The following is a 25,980-nucleotide window of genomic DNA, read 5'->3' as shown; positions in this document are numbered from 1 at the left end:
AGGAGGTGAGTGCTGGATGCCTCTAGCCAGCTGTCTTGAAGCCCCTCCTTCTAACTTCCATCTATTTATTGATATTAATTATTTGGTGAGACATTGTTCTTATTTGTTTTTAGTTCTTTATCCATTGTTTCTTTTAGCATATTTAAAATAGTTAACATAAAGTCTTTGTCTAATAAGTCCAATGTCTAGGCTTTGTCAATGATTGTTCCTATTAATTTCTTTTTTTCCTGTGTATAGGCCACAGTTACTTCTTTGTATGTCTCATAGGTTTTGTGAAAATTTGAAATTTTAAATAATATAATATGGGAAATCTGTAATCATATTTCACCCCCTCCCCCCCAAGGTTTGTTTCTGCTCCTTGTTGTAACTGTTGTTTGTTTAGTGACTTTTCTGCACTAATTTTGTAAAATCTATATTCTACTGAAGTCTTTGTTCCATTAGTTTAGTAGTCAGCTAGTGATTCAACAGACGTTTCCTTAAACATCTGGAACAACAACATCATCATCATCAACAAAAATCCTCCGTCTTTGTGTATGTGTTGGGATACCTTCTACACTAAGGCTGTTTATAATTCTGCCCTTGTCTTCATTTCCTGCTTGTATAGAGTCTGGGTGTCAGCCAGAAGCGACAGCTTTTTTAGGTCTTTTCTGAGCATACAGCCTGACTTGGTTAAGTACATGGCCTTCTAGATTCCCAGGAATATGTGGGAGCTTTTCAAAGCCCTTATTCCTAAAATGCCTCACTTCTCATCTTTTCTTCTTAAGCTTTTTGGATTATCTGTTGTTTACCCCAAGTGGTAGTTATGCCTTACCCCAACTGACAGTGGCTAATTCATTTGCCTTTAAATGTTTTCCACAAATGCCCCCTACACTGGGTAGTTGTGTTTGTCCTAGGAAAGTTTTGAGTTAGTTAAAATAGGCACAAGCCCTTTGAGCTCGGAGTCACCAGCAAGGTCAAAACAACCACAGTTCTTTGAGAAGAAGGTCCTTTCTGTCACCCTTGGTACTAAAAATCTGTACTGAGAAAGTAGGTTGTTGTCTTCAGGGCCAGTATTAATCTGGAGAGCAGTAGATGGGGCCAGAGTAAGTAAAAAACACTACAAAGAGCTAGGCACAGTGACATATGTCTATAGTCCCAGCTACTTCAGAGGCTGAGGCAGGAAGATAACTTGAGGCCAGGAGTTTGAGGCCATAGTGTGCTATGCTCAATTCTGTGAATAGCCACTGCACTCCAGCCTAGGAAACATAGCCATACCCTGTCTCAAAAAAACTTAAAAAACTAACAAAAATTTCTTACTGGGACTCAGCTTTTTTTTTTTTTCTCTTGATTAAACATTTTGCCCGGTTGCTGTAAACCCTTGATCTGTCTTCACAGTTCTGATAAAGTTGATTCTGACAGTTCTTTCCTGTTTAGTCACTTCTGTTGTGAAGGGATGAGCTTTTGGAGTTTGTTACTCAACCATTTTTGCTGACATCACTCATTAGTTGACTTTTTTTTTTTTTTTTGAAGACAAAGTCTCCCTCTGTCACCCAGGCTGGAGTGCAGTGGCGAGATCTGGGCTTACTGCAACCTCCGCCTCTTTGGCTCAAGCACTTCTGCCTCAGCCTCCCAAGTAGCTGGGACTACAGGCGCCCACCACCATGCTCGGCTAATTTCTTGTATTTTAGTAGAGACAGGGTTTCTCCTTGTTGGCCAGGCTGGTCTCGAATTCCCAACCGTAGGTGATCCACCTGCCTCAGCCTCCCAAAGTGCTGGGATTACAGATGTGAGCCACTGTGCCCGACCAAGAATAACAATTTTTTTTTTTCCTTTACAGTCCTTATATCTTTTCATTATTTTCCTTTTCTATTTTGTCTGATATATCTTTCATGAATACAGAGGGACTATACAATGTTGAATGGAACTGGTGATAATAGGCATTCTTGTCTTGTTTCTGATTTAAAGAAACGTTTTTAATATTTCTCATATTAGAAATTATGTTTATGATAGGATCATAGTACTCATTGTTAATTAAGGAAGTTCTCATCTATTCCTAGTTTACTAAGAGTTGTGTGTGTTATTTTTAAATAGTAATGGATTTGAGTGTTTTAAGTACATAGATAAAAAATAAATAAAACAATTTCTACCACTATGAAAAAGCTTTTAGATGTGTTTTATCCTTTAACCTGCTGATGTGGTTAATTATATTAATGGATAGTCTAGTATAATTGAGTCTTGCAATCTTGAGATAAACCAGTTAAATCATAATGTTTTATCTATTTTACATATTAGTGAAGGTAGTTTGTAATATTTTATTTAGGGTTTTTGTATTTAACTGAGACTAGCCTGAAAGTTCTCATTTTTGTGTAACTTCCTGGCTCTATCAATCTATGTTAGCATTTTGAAAAAAAGCTGGAGGTGCTGGCTGGGCGCAGAGGCTCACGCCTGTATTCCCAGCACTTTGGGAGGCCGAGGCAGGCGGATCACCTGAGGTCGGGAGTTCAAGACCAGCCTGACCAACATAGAGAAACCCCGTCTCTACTGAAAACACAAAATTAGCCAGGCGTGGTGGCACAGGCCTGTAATCCCAGCTACTCGGGAGGCTGAGGCAGGAGAATCACTTGAACCTGGGAGTCGGAGTTTGCGGTGAGCCAAGATTGCACCATTGCACTCCAGCCTGGGCAAGGAGAGTGAAACTCCGTCCCAAAAAAAAAAAGAAAAAGAAAAAGAAAAAGAAAAAAAGCTGGAGGTATTCTTTCTTTTTCTTTTCTCTGGAAAATTATGCATATGATTGCAGTGAACAATTCCTTGAATATTCGGTAGAACTTTTCTGAAAAGTCACCTGAACTTGAAATTCCCTTGCTAGGGGGAGAAAAACTTACCCTTTATTGTTTTACCATTCTAGGACTACCCAGGCTTTCTGTTTCTTTTTAGTCAGTTTTAATAACTTGTGTTTTTGGCTGTGTGTGCTGGGCCTGTAATCCCAGCAGGAGGATTGCTTGAGCCCAGGAGTTCAAGACCAGCCTGGGGAACATAGTGAGACCCTGTTTCTTAAAAAAAAAAAAAAATAGCTGGGCAGCTGGGCATGGTGGCACATACCTGTGGTCCCAGCTACATGGGAAGCTGAGGTGAGGGGGATCGCTTGAGCTTGGGAGCTCAAGGTTGCAGTAAGCAGTGATTACACCACTGCACTCCAGCCTGGGCAACAGAGTGAGACCCTGTCTCCAAAAATAAATTAATTAAATAACTTATATTTTCTAGCTAAATTTATAAATAAATGTATAAATTACATTTCATTTAAATTTTCAAATTTGTTGTTATAAAGTTATTCATATAATTAATCTTTTATCTTTTAAAATTTCTCTAGATCTGTAATTGTGCCTTCTTTTCTATTTCTAATACTCATTTCCTTTTTTTTCTTCCTTAATCTCACCTGGGGGTTGTGTTTTTTATTATGCTCTTTCTTCTACTTAAAAGAATATATGTGTGTATATATATATTTTTCTTTTTTTAAATACGGACAGAATCTTGCTATGTTGCCCAGGCTGGTCTTAAAACTTCTGGCCTCAAGCAATCCTCCCACATCAGCTTTCCAAATTGCTAGGATTACAGGCATGAGCCACCATGGCTAGCATCTTCTACTTTTTTGAAGTTTATTCTGCTCTTTTTTTCTGTAACTTCTCCAGTTGTGTGGTTGACTCATTAATTTTGTGTCTTTCCTTTTTAATGTGAATGTTTATGCAAATATCCCTTTAAGTATCACTTTTTAGGCCAGGTGCGGTGGCTCACACCTGTATTCCCAACACTTTGGGAGGCTGAGGCAGGCAGATCATTTGAATCCAGGAGTTCGAGACCAGCCTGGACAGCATGGAGAACACGTCAGAAAGAAAAAGAGAGAGAGAGAGAGAAGGGGATGGGGTGGGAGGGAGGGAGGGAAGGAAGGGAAACAAGGGAAAGAAGGGAAGGAAAGGAAGGAAAGAAAAAGAGCCAGGCATGGTGGCGCTGCTGTAGTCCCAGCTACTCTGGAGTCTGAGACAGGAGAATCACTTGAACCCTGGAGGTAGAGGCTGCAGTGAGCCGTGATCACATCACTGCACTCCAGCCTGGGTAACAGAGCAAGATTCTGTCTTATAAAAAAAAACAAAAACAAAAAAAGCCGGGCGCAGTGGCTCACGCCTCTAATCCCAGCACTTTGGGAGGCTGAGGCGGGCGGATCACGAGGTCATGAGATCGAGACCGTCCTGGTTAACACAGTGAAACCCCGTCTCTACTAAAAATACAAAAAATTAACCGGGCATGGTTGCAGGTGCCTGTAGTCCCAGCTACTTGGGAGGCTGAGGCAGGAGAATGGCCTGAACCTGGGAGGCGGAGCTTGCAGTGAGCCAAGATCGCGCCACTGCACTCCAGCCTGGGTGACAGAGCGAGACTCCATCTCAAAAAAAAAAAAAAAATCACTTTTTATATATAATTTTTTTACTGTTATTCAGTTCTAAGTATTTCCATTATAATTTTTCTACCTATACATTTTTCCATGTTTACAATTTTTTCCAAAAAATTTATTGTTACTAATTTCAAAGTTAACTATATTATGGTCCATACATTAGTAATTCTTTGAAATCTGTGGAGGTCTAGCTTTATGGCCTAGTTAATTTCTATAGATATTATATGTGAGCATGAAAAGAATGTGTTTTCACCAATTGTTGGATGTGGTGTTCCATATTAGTGCACTCAATCATTATTATGCTAGTTAAACTTCTGTGTCTTTGTCTCATTGTTCTATCAATTACTGAGAAAGGTGTTTTAATCTCCGAGAAAGATGGTGAATTTATCAGTTTGTCTATATATGGCCACTTAGTTTAAAAAAATTTTTTTCCACTTCCAATCATTTGCAATTACATTAAGTAAATTACATTTTTGGAGAATTTTCCAGTTCTTCTAACTCAACTGTTTGTTTTAAGTAAATCATAAGTATCACATTGCCACATTCTACTCTTGAATTGCATCATGGGAGTCTCAGTGAAATTTATAAGATTGCTTTTGTTGTTGTTAATACGTAATAAAAATAAGAGCTGCCATTTATGAAGTACCCACTATGTGTCAAGCATTGTGCTAGGTGCTTTATTTATAATTAAAGCCCTCGTCTCTAACATGATTGGGACAGAAAGCTGGTTAGTTCATTGAAAAAATTGTTTAAAGAATTATTATGAAATGATACATACTTTAAACATTTTATTTGAACTTAAAATACATGTTTTTATGTGTATTTATTCAGCAATTTTTATGTATAATTTTGTTCAGTGCAGTTTAACTTTTTTCATGCATAAACCACATCTGTAATGTGTAGTCAAGAATTTCTAGTTTCTGTTGATATAAATTGGAAGTAGAACCCAAAGAAATATTCAAAGCAATATGAGTGCATAATCATAGGTCTTTATTATTTTCAACCAAATTTTATAGTTATGCTGCCTATTTAACAGCTGTTTAGCACTTCATGTTTAGTGAGACAAACTACATAATTATAGTAAAAATTATTATTGGCATAAACAGACTTGAGAATAAACCCATCTGACTCCTTATAAATATACAGTTCTAAACAGTGACAGCAAAAGGGTGCAGTTACACTGGAGAGCAGCCATCTAGCTGGGAGCATTTAGTGTGAGTCATTAATATCAGTCATTGTACAGAGGCAATGGAGAGAATCAATTGATCTGCTCTATCAGTTGAGTAGAGGTTATTTAAGAGCATCTGTATTAGTGGTCCTTACAACAACTTTGCAAGGAGGGGTATTTTCCTCATTTTGGAAAGACATGATTTGCCCAAGATCCCACTGCTAGCTGAGGGATCCCACTGCTAGCTAAGGCCTGGACTTCGCTATTACTGAGCCAGGACCAGGACCTGGGCCTCAGTTATTTCAACTGGTCATTCCAGAAAGCCATGAGACCTTTTATCATCTGCATGTGTTTTAATCTCAGATTTACTTCATTTATTGCCCATTATCATAAATTAGTATATAGGATTCTGCATTGGGAAATGTTTTTTTCTGGCCCCCCCTTAATTATATTTTTTCATGAGGGTTATCACTTACCATGCTTTCCACCCTCCCTTCCTGCTTTCTTCAGCTTTATCTGGATGCTCTCTCACCTTTGTCATCAGGTCACAGTTCACTTGGTCAGATTAGCTTGTATCTGAACAAACACTTTCTAATTCCTGAGAGGTACACTCCATTGCTCCCTAGGAGCTTGGATTCTAAGCCATCATCTAGAAAGCAAAATCTTACTCATCATAGATGTGTTACCATTTGTTCATTTCTTATTTTCTTCTTTCTTTTAAAAGCTACATCCTGTGCCTGTAACTCTTTTGATTTCCTCTCCATGACTAACTTTTATTTAGTGATTTTTTTTCTTCTAATGGTGCCATTCATTCCTAAATGAATCAGCACCAGTGAGATCACATTTAACGATCCTTGACACAGCTTTGATGAGATTCTCACACTTTCTAGATAGATGTTTCTAAAGAAAATGCATCTACTGATTAGCCACATTCAAGCAGAAGTTATCACCACCACCATCACTACCAAGTCTCTTATTTCCCAGGGGCTTCACAAGTCACTGTTATTGGTTTGTGTTTCCTTTCCAGAAGGCCATGTCCACTGTTTCTGAAATGAGGAGGGTAGCTATATAGAGTTCCAGTGGTGCAGAACTGGTACATGTCTCTGGCACTTCACTGTGGAGGCAGATTTTCATACCTCTTGGCATTGTGTTGTATTTTCAGTTGGAATTCTAATCCTTAGAGATTCCTTTGATTAACTCTTAGCAAACTGCCTTAATAAATTGCCTGATCTCCCAAACTCTGATAGTTTACTTTTTAAGCCACTTTATTCTTTCATGGTCCAGTGTTTACTTCTCTGCAGGCATAGTGGGTTGTTAGCATTAGCAGGTCCTTCCCTAGAAAGCAGACTTAGGAGAAAAAAAAAACAACGAAAAAAAGACATTAGCAGGGTCCTTATTATCCTTTTCTGAAGCAGCTGATTGTAATCTGCTTAGAAAACAAAGCAACTCTTGGGGAGTATTAGAGAAGCCCTCTTTTTTTTCACTTTCTGACCTCTTTTTTAATGACAGATTAGCCTATTCTGAGCTGGACTTTGAGGGAACTGATTTACCAACCCTCTCTCCAAACCCATATCTTGCAGACTTTTATGTTGCAGTAAGTAGCCACTTCATCCCTCTAATTAGGCCAATATCCTTGTACTCATACTTGATTCTTATCTTTTTCCTCATACCCTATATCTGATTTATTTTCAAATCTTGCTTATTTTTCCTTCAAAACAGTATCCAGAATGTGATCCCTTCTCACTGCCTCCACCCCATGAGTGAATTAACTCCAGGAGGAGTCACTTCTGCCCATCTGTTGATCTCAGCTGTGGGCCATCTAGTCTGGGTTTCCCATTGCTCATATGGAGGCTTGACATGAGGGCAGATTAGGGAGAGAGGATCCTGCTCCACAGTATCTCCTCTCACTTCCTCTTGTTGTTTCTTTTTTGATTTGATCCAGAGAAAGGAGAGGCAACAGAAGAAAAGTGTCAAGATACTATTAAGTTAGTGATAACAGGAGTCAGGGCCCAAGAACTGCTCTCATGAAAAGGACTCAACCCTTGCCAGCTGAGTATCTTCTGTTTATGCACATGTGAGGGTTTGAAAATGAGAGGAGGAAGAAAAAGAGAGAAGGAAATGTTTTGTACAATTTTCTCTTTAAATCGAGAGGCAGTGTTGCATAATGGTTAAAGGGTGTGGACTTCAGAGCGAATCAAACTAGGTCTGAACCTGCCACTAGCCATGTGACCCTGAGCACATTCTTCAACTTCTCTGTATATCAGTTGTCTTTGTAAGATGGGGTTAAAACTAGCCTTTGCCCTTACTTGATACAGTTTTGAAGATTAGGTGAATTGGTACATGTAAAGCAATTAAACAGTCCCAATACATAATAAGTGTAACATCTTTTTTTAAAAGCCAGTTTTCCAAGTGCAATTGTAGACCTTAGTCTTTCTGCTGGTATATGGAATTATAAACATTTTGGTGATGAAGTGTATTTCAGTAACTGCATTTCCCTAGATTAGGGCTCTCTTTCTTTGTACAGTGGAGAGCTGTTCTGAGGGACAGTGACTATACATTAAGTGCATTAAACTCCACAGAATCACCAGTGCTGCAGTGAGTCTCTTACGTCATTAGTATTTTACCATTTAATCGAATGAATAACGCAACAACAAACTCTATTTGTTCTTTTTCTCCTTGCCCTGCAACAGGATGGTTCACATTTGAGTAAAGACAGGGGAGTTTGTTTTCAGAATGACATACTAGTCTGCAGGATGAATTTCATAACTGACATTGCACCTTGGACTGCAACTAGGACTTTCACTGGAATCAGGTAGAACTGGCCATGAAGGAGAGTTACAACCACCGATAGCACTCTTTACTCAATATCCTTTTTATAGAGGCCCCATCACAACTGTTTCTAGGTACATTAGTGTTCCTTAGAGTATTTTCTAAACCAATATCTAGAAATGTGTAAACAAGGGCAGCAGCAATTAGTGACAAAGAACAAGATTTTCATGTGTCCTACCTATTGAAAATTGCCCAGCATATGGAATAAACCAGGCTAGCGGCTGGGGGTAGGTTTAATCTCATTTGTCCAATGCCCAGCCAGTCAACTGACTATTCTCTTTTCCGCATCATCTCTTTCTTCTTCCAGGTTTGTTTGCTTGCTTTTCTATTCCTCTGTCCTGGATTTTTCCCTCAGCGGTGTCAATTGTCCTTCCCCTACTACATTTTACTAAGTCTTCATTGTCACCTTGACCCTGACTCTGATTATCCAGGGTGAAAGACAGGATAACTAGATCTTTATATTCTAAATTAGAAAATTTCCTAAATCCTCGTTTCTCTCTTAGGATCAAATATTGTCTTCCGTTAAAGGGAGCTATGAACTTTCAGTCTGCTGGATGAAACACCATTGTTCTTTTGGGTGGGATAATTTTTCACTGGGCATTGCAGGATGGTTAGCTTCCCTGGCCTCAGGCCCAAATGCCTGATATTGGTAATGTGTGGTAACACATTACCAGTCATTCTGACCACCAAAAATGCCTTTACACATTTCCAAGTACCCCACAGAGTAGTAGTGTAGTCTCCGGTTAGAACCACTACAATCTGGGCAATTAGCAGCATGCCACTCAAATACTGGACTCAACAGCTCATTATCAACCATTCTTCATGTCTAGAGGAAACCTAGCTATTAAAGCCACTAAATTTGTCCCATTCTGAAACAGCCACTTCTTAATTTTCAAAATCTAAGATGTTAGGAGGTCCAAGATATTTACTGGTAGGTTTTATGTATATAGTCATGCACCACATAACAAAATTTCAGTCAACAACAGAACATATATATGACAGTGGTCCCATGAGATTATAATACCATATTTTTATGTACCTTTTCTAAGTTCAGATATGTTTGTATTTATTTATTTATTTATTTATTTATTTATTTATTTATTTATTCAGATGGAGTCTTGCCCTGTGGGCCAGGCTGGAGTGCAATGGCACAATCTTGGCTCACTGCATCCTGTGCCTCCCGGGTTCAAGTGATTGTCCTGTCTCTGGCTCCAGAGTAGCTAGGATTATAGGAGTGAACCACCACGCCCAGCTAATTTTTTTGTATTTTTAGTAGAGACAGGGTTTCGCCACGTTGGCCAGGTTGGTCTGGAACTCCTGACCTCAGGTGATCCACCTACCTCAGCTTCCCAAAGTCGTGGGATTACAGGCGTGAGCCACCATGCCTGGCCTCTAGATATGTTTATATACACAAATACTTACTAATGTTTTATAATTGCCTATAGTATGCAGTGTAGTAACATGCTGTACAATTTTTCAGCCTAGGAGCAATAGGCTATATTATATAGCCTAGGTGTGGTGTAGACTACATCATGTAGATTTGTGTAAGTACACTCTATGATGTTAACACAGTGATGAAATTGCCTAATGACACATTTCTCAGAACATATCCTTGTTAATACATGCTTATATATGAAGTATTTTCTTTAAGGAAAATATTAGGTTTTTATAAAGTTATTTATGAAATGATTATATGCATATTAGCTTTAACTTTCTCAAAGTGTACTCATTTTTAATGTATAGGATTAAAATATCTCTTTTTAAAAGTGATTTTAAATATAGTACAAAGTATGGCCAGCACGGTGGCTCATGCCTGTAATCCCAGCACTTTGGGAGGCTGAGGCAGGCGGATCACCTGAGATCAGGAGTTCAGGACTAGCCTGGCCAACATGGTGAAACCCCGTCTCTACTAAAAATACAAAAAAATTAGACAAGCGTGGTGGTGGGCACCCATAATACCAGCTAATTGCGAGGATGAGGCAGGAGAATTGCTTGAACCCGGGAGGCAGAGGTTGCAGTGAACCAAGATCACACCACTGCACTCCAGCCTAGGCAATGAAGTGAGACTCCATCTCAAAACAAACAAAAAGTACGTGCACACTTGAGAGTCTCTTGTACTAAAGGTTTTTAAACCTGCACATGAAGAGTATGATGTTATAGTTTGCTTATGTTATACATGTAATTAAGTCATACATTTTCTTAATTGTTTAATATTTCAGAGAAAGAGTTTTGAAGAAAACTGGGCATAGGCTCAGCAAAACCAAACAGAAGAGGAACAGAAAAAGAAACAAAAAGCAGAACAGTCAGAATAGAATCATGGAGGAAAACTCATTAGAATTCTTAAGTGATCTTACACCGGGAGATCAGGACCCATCTCAGAGTGAAGAGGAAGACATTGAAAAGACCAGAAGAGAATCAGAATATCCCTTCATTGATGGTCTACAAAATGAAGTCGGAGATTTTGTGACTGGATATAAAGAAAAAAGGTGGAAAAATAAAGATCCTAAAGACAGTTTCCAAAACGTTATGTCTATAGTTGAATTAGACAACACACCAAAGAATTACCTCTCTAAGGAAGGTGATAACTTGTTTGTAAGTTTGTTACTGAGGCCAAATGAAATCTCCGTTACTTGTCCAATACTGACTCAAAACCTTTCCTGTGTAACAACTGATGACTGCTCTGGCATGAAGGTAGAAAAGCATATTAGAAATAGGCATACCATAGCATTAGACACCCAGGACCTTTCTGCGGAAACTTCATGCTTATTTATGAAGAAGAGAGAAATAGTAGATAAAAGTCTCCCACATGAACCCATTCTGTGCCATCAACATGGAATCAGAATGTCAGATAAAGTTTTAAGAGAGGAACAAGTGTATACAACTAAAATCAATCACTGGGCTTTTTTCACAACCAATTTATCTGATGAAGATTTACAGCTGGGCTCTGACAGACAGCCCTATTTTGGTAGCTGGCCTGCAGGACCTCATAAGTTTATATGTGAACAGAGACCAAAGAAAGATAGAGCACGTAAGTTGGCTGGTCCTGACAGCAGGGGGCAATGGATTCAAATGATCTTCACTTCGGTGGCAGCATCAGAACCAGGAAACAATCCAGAAATACTGACAGACAAACTACTGATAGGAAATGAAGATTTTTCACCTCCACCTGAAACTATGGATTCATTCATAGAAACAAACCTCTTCAGAAGCTGCTTACCTCAACCGGATATACCAAAGAATGCCTTAGAATCAACAAAAAATAAGAAAAGGAGGAAGAAAAGGATTTTCAATTTGGTACCAAATTTTGACTTATTAGGACAGAGTCATATCGGTGTAAAAGAAAGGGAGAAATGTGACCTGTTAACAAAAAACCATGGACTAAAAATTACTTTGGGAGAAGAAAAAGATAGAATTTCAGAAAGGAACAGTGAAGAGGAGAATAAACAACAACTTATGACCTTTGATCATCATCCATTGTGGTTTTACCTTGATATTATCAAAGCCACCCCTTTAAATATTGATGGACAGCGTTATTCTCATTGCCTGTCATTTAACAGACTAAGGTGCTCTGCATCTTTATACAAAAATTATATTCCTTCTTTTGTGCTACATAATTTATCTAGTATTTGGAAGCCATCTTTTACAAACAAGAAACTGTTTTTGACTTTCGAATCTCAGACAAGTGTAGGTAATAAACTAAATGATGCAGGGTTTATTTCTCCAGAAATTTTACATAGTCATCCTGATACTTCGTGCTCTTTGGGAGTCACTTCTCATTTTCACTTTTTAAATGAAAGGTTTGATAGAAAGCTGAAAAGATGGGAAGAACCTAAGCAATTACCAGCTGAGGACAGCCAAGACTTAACAAGCACTGACTATAGTTCCCTTGAGCTACCATTATCACAAGGGTTTGCCTTTCAATTAGTAAAGCTTTTTGGATCTCCAGGCGTTCCAATGGGTAAGTTGTTTTCTTTTGCTAAAAGTAAAAGATCCAGTTTAACATATGTAAGTAATTTTGGAGGTGTTTCTACCTGGTGGTTAGTGATCTCATGCAGTTTATTAATCTCGTGATGCTTTTCAGCATTGAGTGAGGATCCATAGCAAACGGTGCTTGATCTTCAAAGTCCCCACCCTTTGCTGTCGGTAGTCTTCATGTCTCTTTCAATGTCTTTGAGAACTTAGAATACTTGGGCTCTCAATTTCAATAGATACTGGGAAGAATGGAGGATGAAGCAGGCAAAAAGGGATTATGTAACCAGTAGAGATAGGCTGCTTTATTTATCGCTCTGTCTCCCAGGCTGTAGCGCAGTGGCGTGATCTCGGCTCACTGCAAGCTCCGCCTCCCGGGTTCACGCCATTCTCCTGCCTCAGTCTCCCAAGTAACTGGGACTACAGGCGCCCGCCACCACGCCCAGCTATTTATTTATTTATTTATTTATTTTGTATTTTTAGTAGAGACGAGGTTTCACCATGTTAGTCAGGATGGTCTTGATCTCCTGACCTCGTGATCCGCCCGCCTCGGCCTCCCAAAGTGCTGGGATTACAGGCGTGAGCCACCGCGCCCGGCCAAACCTTTCTACTTTCTTTTTTTATATTTATTTATTTATTTATTTATTTATTTATGTTTTTGAGACGGAGTTTCGCTCTTGTCGCCCAGGCTGGAGTGCAATGGTGTGATCTCCGCTCACTGCAACCTCCACTTCCCGGGTTCAAGCAATTCTCCTGCCTCAGCCTCCTGAGTAGCTGGGATTACAGGCGCCCGCCACCATACCCAGCTAATTTTTGTATTATTAGTAGAGACGGGGTTTCACCATGTTGGCCAGGTTGGTCTCCAACTCCTGACCTCAGGTGATCTACCCGCCTCAGCCTCCCAAAGTGCTGGGATTACAGGCCTGAACCACCAGGCCACCAGAAAAGAAACTCTACTTTCTACCTTTATTTTGTTTGACACGTGGTTCTTTCCTTTCTCATTCACTATTATAGCTCCCAAATACAACATTAGTAAATGGCAGATTGCAAAGATTACATGAAGGAAAGATATCTGAAATAGTTGAATTTACTTTTTAAAGGCAGTCTGAAAAGGATACTGAAGGGATGAGGTGGAAGCCTGGCTAGTTGACTTAAAAGCTTCCTTCAGGCTCTTAAGGTTGTTATTTTGGGGCTGGATGTGGTGGCTCACACCTGTAATCCTAGCACTTTGGGATGCTGAGGTGGGATGATTGCTTGAGGTCAGGAGTTTGAGACCAGCCTGGCTAACATGACGAAAGCATGCCTCTACTAAAAATACAAAAATTAGCTGGGCGTGGTGGCGTGTGCCTGTAATCCCAGCTACTTAGGAGACTGAGGCAGGAGAACCACTTGAACCTGCCTGGGAGGCAGAGGTCGCAGTGAGCCAAGATCACACCACTGCACTCCAGCCTGGGTGACCGAGCGAGACTCCCTGTCAAAAAAAAAAAAAAGATTGTTATTTTTGGAAATGAAAAGATCTACATGTGAATAAAACGAGCAAAAATATGATTTTTTAATATTCCAACTAAATTTCTTTTTGGGCCGGCCACAGTGGCTCATGCCTGTAATCCCAGCACTTTGGGAGGCTGAGGCAGGTGGATCACCTGAGGTGAGGAGTTCGAGACCAGCCTGGCCAACATGGTGAAACCCTATCTCTACTAAAAATACAAAAATTAGCCAGGAATTGTGGCACATGCCTGTAAACCTAGTTAGGAGGCTGAGGCAGGATAATTGCTTGAACCTGGGAGGCAGAGGTTGCAGTGAACTGAGATTGCACCACTGCACTCCAGGCTGGGTGATAGAGTAAGACTCTTTCAAAAAAAAAATTTGTCTTAAATCATAAGCATATATAAGATAATGTCTTTATGATATTTATCCCAGCTTTTCCTTATCTGTAACTCAATAGTTGATATTTTCTAGTGCTGTTCCTTGGGGACAGAAGCTATAAGACTCAAGAGGCCAAAGCTCCAATTTTTGCAGTTCTCCTGTATCTTCTGTTGTTCTATACCTCTCAGCGTTCCTTGGGGACCCATTTCGTCTCAAAGCTTGTCATCCTGAGTTTTTTAACTTGGCTCCTAAGCTTCTGATGTTCCAGATAAATTTGGTCCCACAGGTGAGACCAAAGATTGACTAAGTCCTAGGGCCAAGGAGTCATAATTATCAACCTGCTTTTGGGGCTCTGGCATCATATTTATCATATTTGTAAACTTTGTGAATAATTACATCTTGACTATTGTTGTAATTTTTCTTTTTCTTTTTCTTTTTCTTTTTTTTTTTTGAGATGGAGTCTCGCTCTGCCACCCAGGCTAGAGTGCAGTGGTGAGATCTTGGCTCACTGCAACCTCTGCCTCCCGGGTTCAAGCAATTCTCCTGCCTCAGCCTCCCAAGTAGGTGGGATTACAGGTGCCCGCCACTGCGCCTGGCTAATTTTTTTTTTTTTTGTATTCTTAATAGAGATGGGGTTTCACCATCCTGGCCGAGCTGGTCTCCAACTCCTGACCTCATGATCCACCCACCTCGGCCTCCCAAAGTGCTGGGATTACAGGCGTGAGCCACCACGCCCAGCCTATTTGTTGTAATTTTTCTACCCGCCTACTAACACCAAAGAAACATACCAATTTTTTTTCAAAGTAGATGCATTTGCTTTCGGGAGCTTTAAGTGATAACTGAAGACATTTTAGTTCTGAGATCGTAGTCCAAGGTCCATATTCTGAAATTGTATGTAAAATTTTGGGGGTTATTTTGTGCCATTTTTTGGGGGGGAGTCCATAGATTTAATCAGCTCCTCAGAGGGGTCTATGATGCAAAAAGATTAGCAATCACTGCCTTAGAGGGGCACCAGAATGCATCAAGACACTATTGTGAAAAGTTTCTATGCCTCCGCTTACCTTGAGTGCATGATGTCATCATAATCAACAATGATCAAGCATCCGTTAATTAAACTTCAGAAAGCTTTTTAAAGGAAATAGACCTCATTCATCAAATAGCTTACCTTCTAAATTGGGAGACAAGACTAACATAAAATAAAATTAATGCATATAGAAAATATAAATGATAAGCTTATGAATATTTTATGAGTGACATTAATAGTGCTAAAAGGATTGTAGAAGAGAATTTGAGGTTATAGTTTTCTCTGGAATGCCTTCCATGTGGAAGTGCATTATAAGCCCTGTTTGTACAAGGGAAAAAGAATGTAGCTTGAAAGAAAAGCAGAGGGAAAGAATTTCATATTTGGAAATGGCATGTACTTGAAAGAGATAAAGAGAAAACCATAAGTAGAGGCTATGAAGCGATTTGTTTGGCTAGATTGGATGAGCCAAGCTCATGGTCAGTGGCCTTGCAAATAAGGCAAGAACTCAAATGAATCCTAGTATTGGAGTCTGGATAGTGTTTACTAATTGAGATCTGAGACAAACTCCAGCTTTAGACATCACCAAAATATCTTTAAAACCATTGGGAGGCCGAGGCGGGCGGATCACGAGGTGAGGAGATCGAGACCATCCTGGCTAACACGGTGAAACCCCGTCTCTACTAAAAATACAAAAAATTAGCCGGGCGTGGTAGCGGGCGCCTGTAGTCCCAGCTACTCGGGAGGCTGAGGCAGGAGAATGGCGTGAACCCGGGAGGCGGAGCTTGCAGTGAGCCGAGATCGCGCCACTGCACTCCAGCCTGGGCGACAGAGCGAGACTCCGTCTCAAAAAAAAAAAAAAAAAAAAAAAAAAAAAAAAAAAAAACCAGACTTTTAATGGTATGGCGAATTAGAGATCAGGTTTGCATGTCTTCACAGTTAGGGTAAAAATCTGTGTGACATTAGAGATGAGATTAGGTCTTTCTTTTTTTCACAGAATCCTTGTTGCCTGATGACTATGTGGTTCCCCTTGACTGGAAGACACTAAAGATGATCTACTTGCAATGGAAGATGTCAGTGGAGGTATATGTGTGTGTGTGTGTGTGTGTGTGTGTGTGTGTGTGTGTGTATTTTTGTTGTTGTTGTTGTTGTTTGAGACGGAGTTTCATTCTTGTTGCCCAGGCTGGAGTGCAACGGTGTGATCTTGGCTCACCACAACCTCCACCTCCCGGGTTCAAGTAATTCTCCTGCCTCAGCCTCCCTAGTAGCTGGGATTACAGGCATGTGCCACCACACCCAGCTAAGTTTTTGTATTTTTAGTAGACATGGGGTTTCTCCATGTTGGTCAGGCTGGTCTCGAACTCCTGACCTCAGGTGATTTGCCTGGCTTGGCTTCCCAAAATACTGGGATTACAGGCATGAGCCACTACACCTGGCCAGTGGAGGTATATTTTTATGGCTTTCAAATAGAAACCACTGTTCTATTCTCTACTTCTATGAGATTAACTTTTTAGATTTCATATATGAGTGAAATCATGCAGTATATATTTTTCTGTGTCTGTCTTATTTCAATTAACATAATTTCTTCCAGGTTCATCCACGTTGTTGCAAATGACAGGATTTCATTCTTTTTTATGGCTGAATATTATTCCATTGTACAAGCTATGGTGTTCATTGCACAGCAGGGTGATTATAGTTAACTATAGTTAACAATAATGCATTATATATTTCAAAATAGCTAGAGGAGAGGATTTTAAATGTTCTGACTACAAAGAAATAATAAATGTTTGAAGTCATATGTATGCTGATTACCATGATTTGATCATTACACAATGTACACACGTATCAAAATACATTGTGCTCATAAATATGTACAATTATTATGTCAATAAAATTTTTTAAATTATGGAATAAAAAATAAAATTTATCAAACTTGAGAGAAGTGCTACATACCTTAAATTAGAAAAAGGATATATATGGATGGGGATGAGTGGATAATATAGGCATGTTTTCTTTCAATTAGTCCCAAAGAGAAGGTTACATTTAATTCCCTAACTTTGTGGAGGAATATACAGGTATAAGGACTCACTGGGGATGACTAAGGCTCCCACTGTAGGTGAGTCCTTTATTCTTCATTACATCTTTTCTCCTGTCCAGCCCTCAGTCTTACCCATTATGATAGAGTAACAGCTACAAATTAGATTTGTAGTTACTTGACTTGGAAGCACCTTCCTGTTGTTGTGATCTGTGGTCCACAGTGACAGACGTAACTATTCTGAGGGCTGTTCATTTTCCAGGTAGCTGGAGGAGGACTGGCTTGGAAGGTTAGAAGGATGATAGAAAATCTGGAAAAGCCAGTACTTCACCTAACCTAGTGGGGGTGGCTGGGGTTCTGTTCACATTAGTTGGTTATTATTTAAATGTGTCCAGAGGCAATGCTAATGGGTACATTTTGAAATGAATAGTAAAATCAAAATTTAGTGAATCATTCTAGAACTAATAGTTCAGGACAGTAGGTATTTCTTAACTGTTCTCATAAACACCTCTATGGGCAAAGTAGACTCATTTTGTCTGTCCATTTAATAAAACCAAATACATTTTTCCTCAACTTCTTGTTTCTCCTTATTCCCCATGGAGACATTATTGCCACTTAAAACACACATACACACACACAGAGCAATATCTTAAATGTTTAAATTGACATTTGTGGCCAGGCGTGGTGGCTCATGCCTATAATCCCAGCATTTTGGGAGGCCAAGTTGGGTGGATCACTTGAGGTCAGGAGTTCGAGACCAGCCTGGCCAACATAGTGAAACCCTGTCTCTACTAAAAACACAAAAAAATTAGCCGTGTGTGGTGGCACTTGCCTGTGATCACAGCTACTTGGGAGGCTGAGGCAGGAGAATCACTTGAGCCCAGGAGGCGAAGGTTGCAGTGAGCCAACATTGTGCCACTGCACTCCATCCTGGGCAACAGAGCAAAACTCTGTCTCTAAATAAATAAATAAACAAATAAATAGATATTAGATATTTATAGGTGTTTTCTTTCTTTCTTCCTTTCTTTTTTTTTTTGACAGTCACACTCTCTCAGCCAGGCTGGAGTGCAGTGGCGTGATCTCAGCTCGCTACAACTTCTGACTCCCAGGTTCAGGTGATTCTCCTGCCTCAACCTCCCAAGTAGCTGGGACTACAGGCATGCACCACCACAACCAGCTAATTTTTGTATTTTTAGTAGAGACAGGGTTTTGCCATGTTGGCCACGCTGTTCTCAAACTCCTGACCTCAGGTGATCCACCCACCTCGGCCTCCCAAAGTGCTGGGATTACAGGCGTGAGCCACTGTTATATTTCTTTTGTCATTTTAGGAGTGTCCCTACATGAGTAAAATGACAGTGCAAACTTAACTCCAATGCCAAATATTAATATTTTATGTATTTTAATTATAATTTCTAGAAAAGACAGAAGAAGATTGGTTGAAAAATGAAAATTCCTTGAACTGTAAGTATGACTTATTGTAGAGACCTCTGTTTGATCATAAAATAGTTAATCTTGACATTATTTGTTTGTAATAGCTCATATTATTATAGCACGACTGGAGAGTAAAATATAAAAAATGAAGTTTGTTACCATAGCAACCTTGTGTGCTATTATACATGTGATGTTTTTATTTCCTTTAAGTGTAGATCTTTTTTGAAATACAGCAAAGCTTAGATTGTTGCTCCCAAATTTATTTTCCCACTTTATTGGTTAGAACATATTTTATAACATTCTATCAACACACAATTTATGAGACATTTCCCCCCTTGGGTTGGTATGTGATGAGGGCTGGGAATTAGGGGTGTAGGTTCTACTTAAATATTAGATTCTCTAGGAAAAGAGGTAAAACATAGACAAACTCATGTTACATTTTAAACTTATCAAGCTGACATTAAAATAAACACATTGCATTTTTTTTCAAATGCCTAAATTATGAAATAAACACAGCTGCTACGATTTCAGTGCATATATGTCTGCATTTGATAAGAACTGAATGCACTATGCATTTACCATACGTTTTTTCATTTTAACTTATTTCTAAGAATATTCTAGTTTCCATTTCTCAACTAGAAAGACATGTATACCCTGTAAAAATGTTTTTTGTTTGTTTTAATCCTGCTTCCCCTGAAAGAAGAGGAAGAACTGAAGATTTGGGAGAAGAGTTTAGAGATTTGCAGGGGCCACTAGAAAAATGTGGGATAAATATGGTACAGGAGGAGATGAGAGACAATGAGGAATTCCAGAGGAAGGAAGTGAAGACATTCATTCAATTATTCAGCAAATGTGGCCGGGTGTGGTGGCTCACGCCTATACTCCCAGCACTTTGGGAGGCCGAGGCAGGCAGTTCACCTGAAGTCAGGAGTTCGAGACCAGCCTAGCCAACATGGCAAAACCCCTTTTCTACTAAAAATACAAAAATTAGCCAGGTGTAGTGACAGGTGCCTGTAATCCCAGCTACTTGGGAGGCTGAGGCAAGAGAAATGCTTGAACCTGGGAGGCAGAGGTTGTGGTAAGCTGAGATCGCCCCACTGCACTCCAGCCTGGGTGACAGAGCGAGACCCCACCTCAAAAAAAAATTATTCAGCAAATGTTTATTGAGGTGCTCATGTCAGACACTGAAGATATAGCAGTAAAAACACCCCTGCCCTCATGGAATTTATGTTGTAGGGATTTGATTTAACGCCATAGCATGTTGGGCAAGGACTTGGCTGAGTGAGCCTCTAGCCTACCTCTGACTGAAGTTAGATTATAGTGAGTGAAGTTCCCCTAGATGGCCCCAACATGAGGAGACACCAGTACAAGCAGCATGCAGCAAGCATGGATATATTTTCCTGTGGCCAATTTCAGGAGTCTTTTCTGTCTGCTAAAATTGGTAGATTTGTGTCAAGGACATTTTGCAACCATAATTTTGATTTTCATGATGATCTCCCACATGTATCCTAAACTGTCGGGTCTTCTCACAGAGCATTCTGCCCTTAATTATTATTTTTTTCTTTTTAGGGAATTTTATGAGTGCTATAGCTATGTGCAGATTTTTTTACTATTTTATTGAGAAAGGGCATCCTGTTTTATGTTTGGCATTAAGTACTGACCAGTCTGTCTCAAGGGGTAAACAGAAATTTAGAAAGAGGGAAATAGCAGGAGAATCTGGTTGGCTCTGGGAGCCACAAGTCGGTGCCCATTTACAAATATTCTCCCTGCTGGTTGCCAGGGTGTTTAATGTCATGGCACTCCTTTACGGCAGTGGGGCAGGGTGCTAGGAAGAGGATGGGTCCCCATCTTAAGGCTCCTCCTGACTAGCTGTGTGTGACCCTAAACAGAGGACCCTTCTCAGAGTCTCAGTTTCTTAATTTGTAAAATTTTTCTCTTTTAAATGAGGATTAAATGAAATAACTTTGCAAAGTTATTAAATGATAAAACTGGCCGGGCACGGTGGCTCATGCCTGTAATCCTAGCACTTTGGGAGGCTGAGGCTGGCAGATTGCCTGAGCTCAGGAGTTCGAGACCAGCCTGGGCAACACGGTGAAACCCTGTCTCTACTAAAATACAAAAAAAAAAAAAAAAAAAAAAGGAAATTAGCTGAATGTGGTGGCACACACCTGTAATCCAAGCTACTTGGGAGGCTGAGGCAGGAGAATTGTTTGAACCCGGGAGGCAGAGGTTGCAGTGAGCTGAGATCGCACCACTGCACTCCAGCCTGGACGACAGAGCAAGACTCCATCTCTACAAACAAAACAAAACACAAAAAACTGTGCAAAGTATGGAGCCTAGTGCCTGAAAAATAATAGATTCATAATAAGAGTGAATTCCCTTCCCCTAAATACTGCCTTGGATTAAAGCATTGCCTTTCTTTTTTTCTTTTCTTTTCTTTTTTTTTTTTTTTTTGAGACACGGTCTTGCTCTTGTTGCCCAGGCTGGAGTGCAGTGGTGCGATCTCAGCTCACTGCAGTCTCTGCCTTCCTGGGTTCAAGCTATTCTCCACCTCAGCCTCCCAAGTAGCTGGGATTACAGGCGCCCGCCACCATGCCCAGCTAATTTTTTTTTTTTTGTATTTTTAGTAGAGACGGGGTTTCACCATGTTGGCTAGGCTGGTCTGAAACTCCTAACCTCGTGATTTACCTGCCTTGGCCTCCCAAAGCGCTGGGATTACAGGCATGAGCCACCGTGCCCAGCCTTTTTTATTATTATTATTATTTTGAGATGGAATCTTGCTCTGTCGCCCAGGCTGGAGTACAGTGGCTCACTGCAACCTCCACCTCCCAGGTTCAAGCGATTCTCCTACCTCAGCCTCCTGAATAGCTGGGATTACAGCCCGCCACAACACCCAGCTAATTTTTGTATTTTTATTATTTTAGAGACGGGGTTTTGCCATGTTGGCCAGGCTGGTCTTGAACTCCTGACCTCAGGTGATCTGCCCACCTCGGCCTCCCAAAATGCTGGGATTACAGGCGTGAGCCATTGTGCCCGGCCAAAACATTGCCTTTGAAATGCTCTCTGGCAAAATAGAAATTGTGTTCTTTAGGAGAGGAACATATTGGCCCAGTAAACATGTTAACACATTTGCATGAATTAGTGCATTTATTTTTAATTTTTTGTAATGTACATAGCTGGATCCTCAGGGAATGGGATCTAGAACAAGTTTCAGCTGAAGGACAAGGAGTTGGGAAATGTCAGGGAACAGGCTCTTGAATGAGGCAGGACTAAGCAGTGTGGACTGTGGGGACAGCTGTGAAGTCCTGGATGCCAGGGGAGTGGCATAACTCAGGAAGTAAAGGCTGGGAACCTGAAAACAGACTGTTCATGTCACATGTTTTCTGGTCTTGTCTGGGCTTGTGTTTGCTTGTAGTTGAGTTCTGCTGTCTTCATGGTACTGCTGAAGATCATGATCACGGAGAAAAGTCAGAGTGCTCAGTGCCAACCCAAGGGATTCTTTCCAGAGACGTACCCGTTGGATACCAAAATTAGTTTGGATAATCTGTTCAACCATTCTTGATAAGTTATCTGAATAATTAAAAAAACTCAACAGAGGAGGTAACAATTTGAACATTTTATTGTCTAATTTGAAGATGTATGCCATACTTTGTTTGATAGAAGAAAGTAAGGCACAGAAAACTTGAGTACCTTATTTTTAAAACTGCATTAGGATTAAAAGGTTAGCCCCTATATCCAAGTATTGGTCTGAGATCCCATTTCTAGAATTCTGAAATCCAAAAAGCTCTGAAAATCAATAGTTATTTTTCCAAATGTATTCATTGTGGTAAAATACACCAATATAAAATTTACCATCTTAACCACTTTTAAGTGTGTTATAAATACATTCATGCTACCATCACTAGCATCCATCTCTGGAACTCTTTTCATCTTGCAAAACTGCAATTCTATACCCATTAAACAATGACCCATTCCCCTTTCCCCCTTCCCCCTTCCCCCTTCCCCTCAGCCCCTGGCAACCACTGTTTCTGTTTTTTAAATAAGTTTGACATTAAAACTAAGTTTGCAGCCAAACCTGACCCAAATACAAGCTGGGCACCGTGGCTCATGCCTGTAATCCCAGCGCTTTGGGAGGCTGAGGCAGGAGGATCACTTGAGCCCAGGAGTTTGAGACCAGTCTGGGCAGCATGGTGAAACCCCATCTTTACAAAAAATACAAAAATTAGCCAGGTGTGGTGGCACGCGCCTGTAGTCCCAGCTACTCAGGAAGCTGAGGCGGGGATGATCGCTTGAGCATGGGAGGCAGAGATTGCAGTGAGCCAAGAAAAAAAAAATACCTGACCCCAAAAGGTAGGCAATTAATTTTACTCCTTATTTATCCCACTTGGAATGTATAAAGTATATTCATATATTTCATTGCAAACATATTAATGTGTTTAACTACAGAGGTCTGCGCCACACCCCACTGGGAATATAGGATAATATACAGTACTATTACCTTTAAACAACAAACACTTTCTGAATTCTGAAGTATATCTGACCTCTACAATTTTGGTTAGGGATTGTGGGACTTGTACTATACTAGAAGTTACTAATATTATTTTTTATTCTGTTTTAGTTTAGTTGTACTTAATAAGCTTAAAATATGAAAATTCATATTTACAAAATATAAATTAAGGAGTGACTACGCACTATTCAACATGTAGACATCAACTTAATCCCCATTTGCAGAAAGAGAGCCCCAGGTCTTATCTTACCCTACTTCTCCCAGATCTTCTGTCTAATCTTCTCGAAGGAGCAAACCTCTAGGCCTGGGGACGGGCAGGCAGCTGCTTAGGGTATGGACATTTGTTTGTTAAACAGACTTGCAACTGCCCTTCTGGTGTAGAGCCCCACCTCCAAATCTTCCAGTTTCTGAGATTTAGGGTTTATGCTGGGTAATTTGTGTTGTTTCTTGGCTGTCTATAAATCAGAGGATTTTTTTTTTTTTGGCCGAATCAATTAACACTTGGCCTTTTGCTCTCCAGTTTCCAAAAGCTCTTCCTTCACACCTTCTTACTTTTCCACATCTTGTTAAACAGTGATAGTTAGAGAAAAATTTCAATGTTTCTTCATTCGCCAAAAATGGTGTTTATAAGATTATTTTCTTTATGTCCCTGACAGTAATGGTTTCTAGTGCAGCAAAGTGAGATCGTGCTGGCTGTTTATGTTACTCCCTTACATTATCACTATCTTGTTCAGCCTTATTTTTATTTATTTATTTATTTGTTTGTTTGTTTATTTTTGAGATGGAGTTTCGCTCTTGTTACCCAGGCTGTAGTGCAATAGCGCGATCTCGGTTCACCACAACCTCTGCCTCCCGAGTTCAAGCAATTCTCCTGCCTCAGCCTTCTGAGTAGCTGGGATTACAGGCATATGCCACCACGCCTGGCTAATTTTGTATTTTTAGTAGAGACAGGGTTTCTCCATGTTGGTCAGGCTGGTCTCGAACTCCCGACCTCAGGTGATCTGCCTGCCTCGGCCTCCCGAAGTGCTGGGATTACAGGCGTGAGCCACCGCACCCGGCCTGTTCAGTCTTCATTTTTAGTAAATCCCAAACTCAGGATTATCTTTTAAGAAAATAGTTTAGGTTCATATACAATTATCAAGCACCTTCTGAATATCAGGCTGATATTGTGTTACAGCCTGGGCTGACAAAGATAAATAAGACACTCTCCATGCCCTCTCACTACCTCTAGTGAGAGGAAACAGATACCCAAACAGTTTACTTTAAACTGTGGTTTTGAGGAATACATTGGGAAAAATAGAACTTGTTGACTAGTTAAATGTCAACTAAAGAAAAGTGAAAGGACAGTGTGTAAGATCGTCTCCAGGTGCTGCTGACCATGTGATCCTCCTTGAAACTCCCTCCCTGGGCTTCCCTGCATCTTTCAGTGTTCTGTTTAATTGTTGGTCATTCAATCGTCCTCTCCTTTGCTAGATCCACTTGAGGCACAGTCCTTAAATGCTGGTGTCCTCAGGACCCCTTCCTCAGCTGTCTTCTCTCTTCTCTATCTCCTTGTAGGGGAAAGGATTTCCAAAGCTCTGAGCTCAGCCACCTCTCCTAAGGAACACACTCACGTTTCCTGGCATCTGTTAGATAGCTCTACTTGCCACAAGCCCTGTGCTGAAACCCCTACCCACAAAGCTGCGTTGTCTTCCTGCAGCTGCTGCCTGGGACCTCTTGACAGAGGGAAATGGAAGTGGACGGATGCTTATGCAGCCCTGTCCAGTAGGAATATAATGCCAGCTACGTATGTAACTTAAACTCTCTAGGAGCCACAATGGAAGATAAAAATAAATGAAATTAATTCTAATAATATATTAACCCAATATACCCAGCATACCATTTCAACATATAACCAATATAAAAAAAGTTTTAATATCTTTTTTCATACTGAATCTTCAAAATTCACTGTGTATTTTTAAAATTTTACTTTATGTTTTTTAGGAGACAGGGTCTTGCTCTGTTGTCCAGGCTCGAGTACAGTGGTACCATCATAGCTCACTGCAGTCTTGAACTTGCTGGCTCAAGTGATCCTCCCACTTCAGCCCCCCAAGGAGCTAGGACTACAGGCACACACCACCACAACCTGGCTAATTTTTGAATTTTTGGTAGATACAGGGTCTCACTATGTTGCCCAGGCTGGTCTCAAACTCCTAGCCTCAAGTGATCCTCCTGCCTTGGCCTCCCAAAGTGCTGGGACTACAGGCGTGAGCCACTGCACCGGGCCCGGGCACAGCGTGTTTGCAGTAGCCACATTCCAAGTGCTCACTAGCCACATGTGACCAGTGGCCCCCGTATTAGCCAGTGCAGGTTAAAATGAAAAAGGTAGCATGTGAAGCTGGGCAAATTATGATAGGATACAGAGATTGTGTCACTATTTTTACGATTTATGTATATTTTCTGTTCCTTATGGGTTCCCTCCTAATATTTAGAGGTCTTTGAAATTCCATTGTTTCTTAGCAGTGCTGAGAAGAATGAGGAAAGTATTCTTCCTCCACGCTGGGAATGGATTTTCAAGGGAGAGCAGCTCATCTCCCACTCCGCCCTATCCCATCCCTAGAGGGAAATCCCAAGGGGAAGGGGAAGTTCTCAGCACAGAGCCCCTCCCCACTTGGATTAGTCCCTTCCTAAAAGCTAACTGTGAAATCTCTGGATTTTGTTTTAGAAGGAAATCACTTTTTTCATAGTTTCTTTT

The 25,980-nt window shown here is 40.4% G+C and overlaps 1 protein-coding gene across 3 annotated transcripts in view; it reads left to right on the top strand.

The window, feature by feature from the left end:
- The window catches only part of N4BP2L2 (NEDD4 binding protein 2 like 2), a 108,588-nt gene extending 85,945 nt beyond the window's left edge, over positions 1-22,643 (top strand). For 2 of the 3 annotated variants that reach the window (XM_034936548.3, XM_034936547.3), the window contains exons 6-9: positions 10,637-12,375; positions 16,271-16,356; positions 18,725-18,769; positions 22,155-22,643. In XM_034936548.3, the coding sequence (XP_034792439.1) occupies positions 10,637-12,375; positions 16,271-16,356; positions 18,725-18,748 (1,849 nt within the window). In that variant the 3' untranslated portion in view covers positions 18,749-18,769; positions 22,155-22,643. The remainder of the gene's footprint in view (positions 1-10,636; positions 12,376-16,270; positions 16,357-18,724; positions 18,770-22,154) is intronic. The other variant, XM_034936543.4, reaches the window with a different exon arrangement.
- Positions 22,644-25,980: the final 3,337 nt, after the last annotated feature.

Source organism: Pan paniscus, chromosome 14, assembly GCF_029289425.2.
Source record: "Pan paniscus chromosome 14, NHGRI_mPanPan1-v2.0_pri, whole genome shotgun sequence".
NCBI lineage: Eukaryota > Metazoa > Chordata > Mammalia > Primates > Hominidae > Pan > Pan paniscus.
The sequence above is the reverse complement of the archived record's forward strand: the minus strand, read 5'-3'. Positions and strand labels throughout refer to the sequence as shown.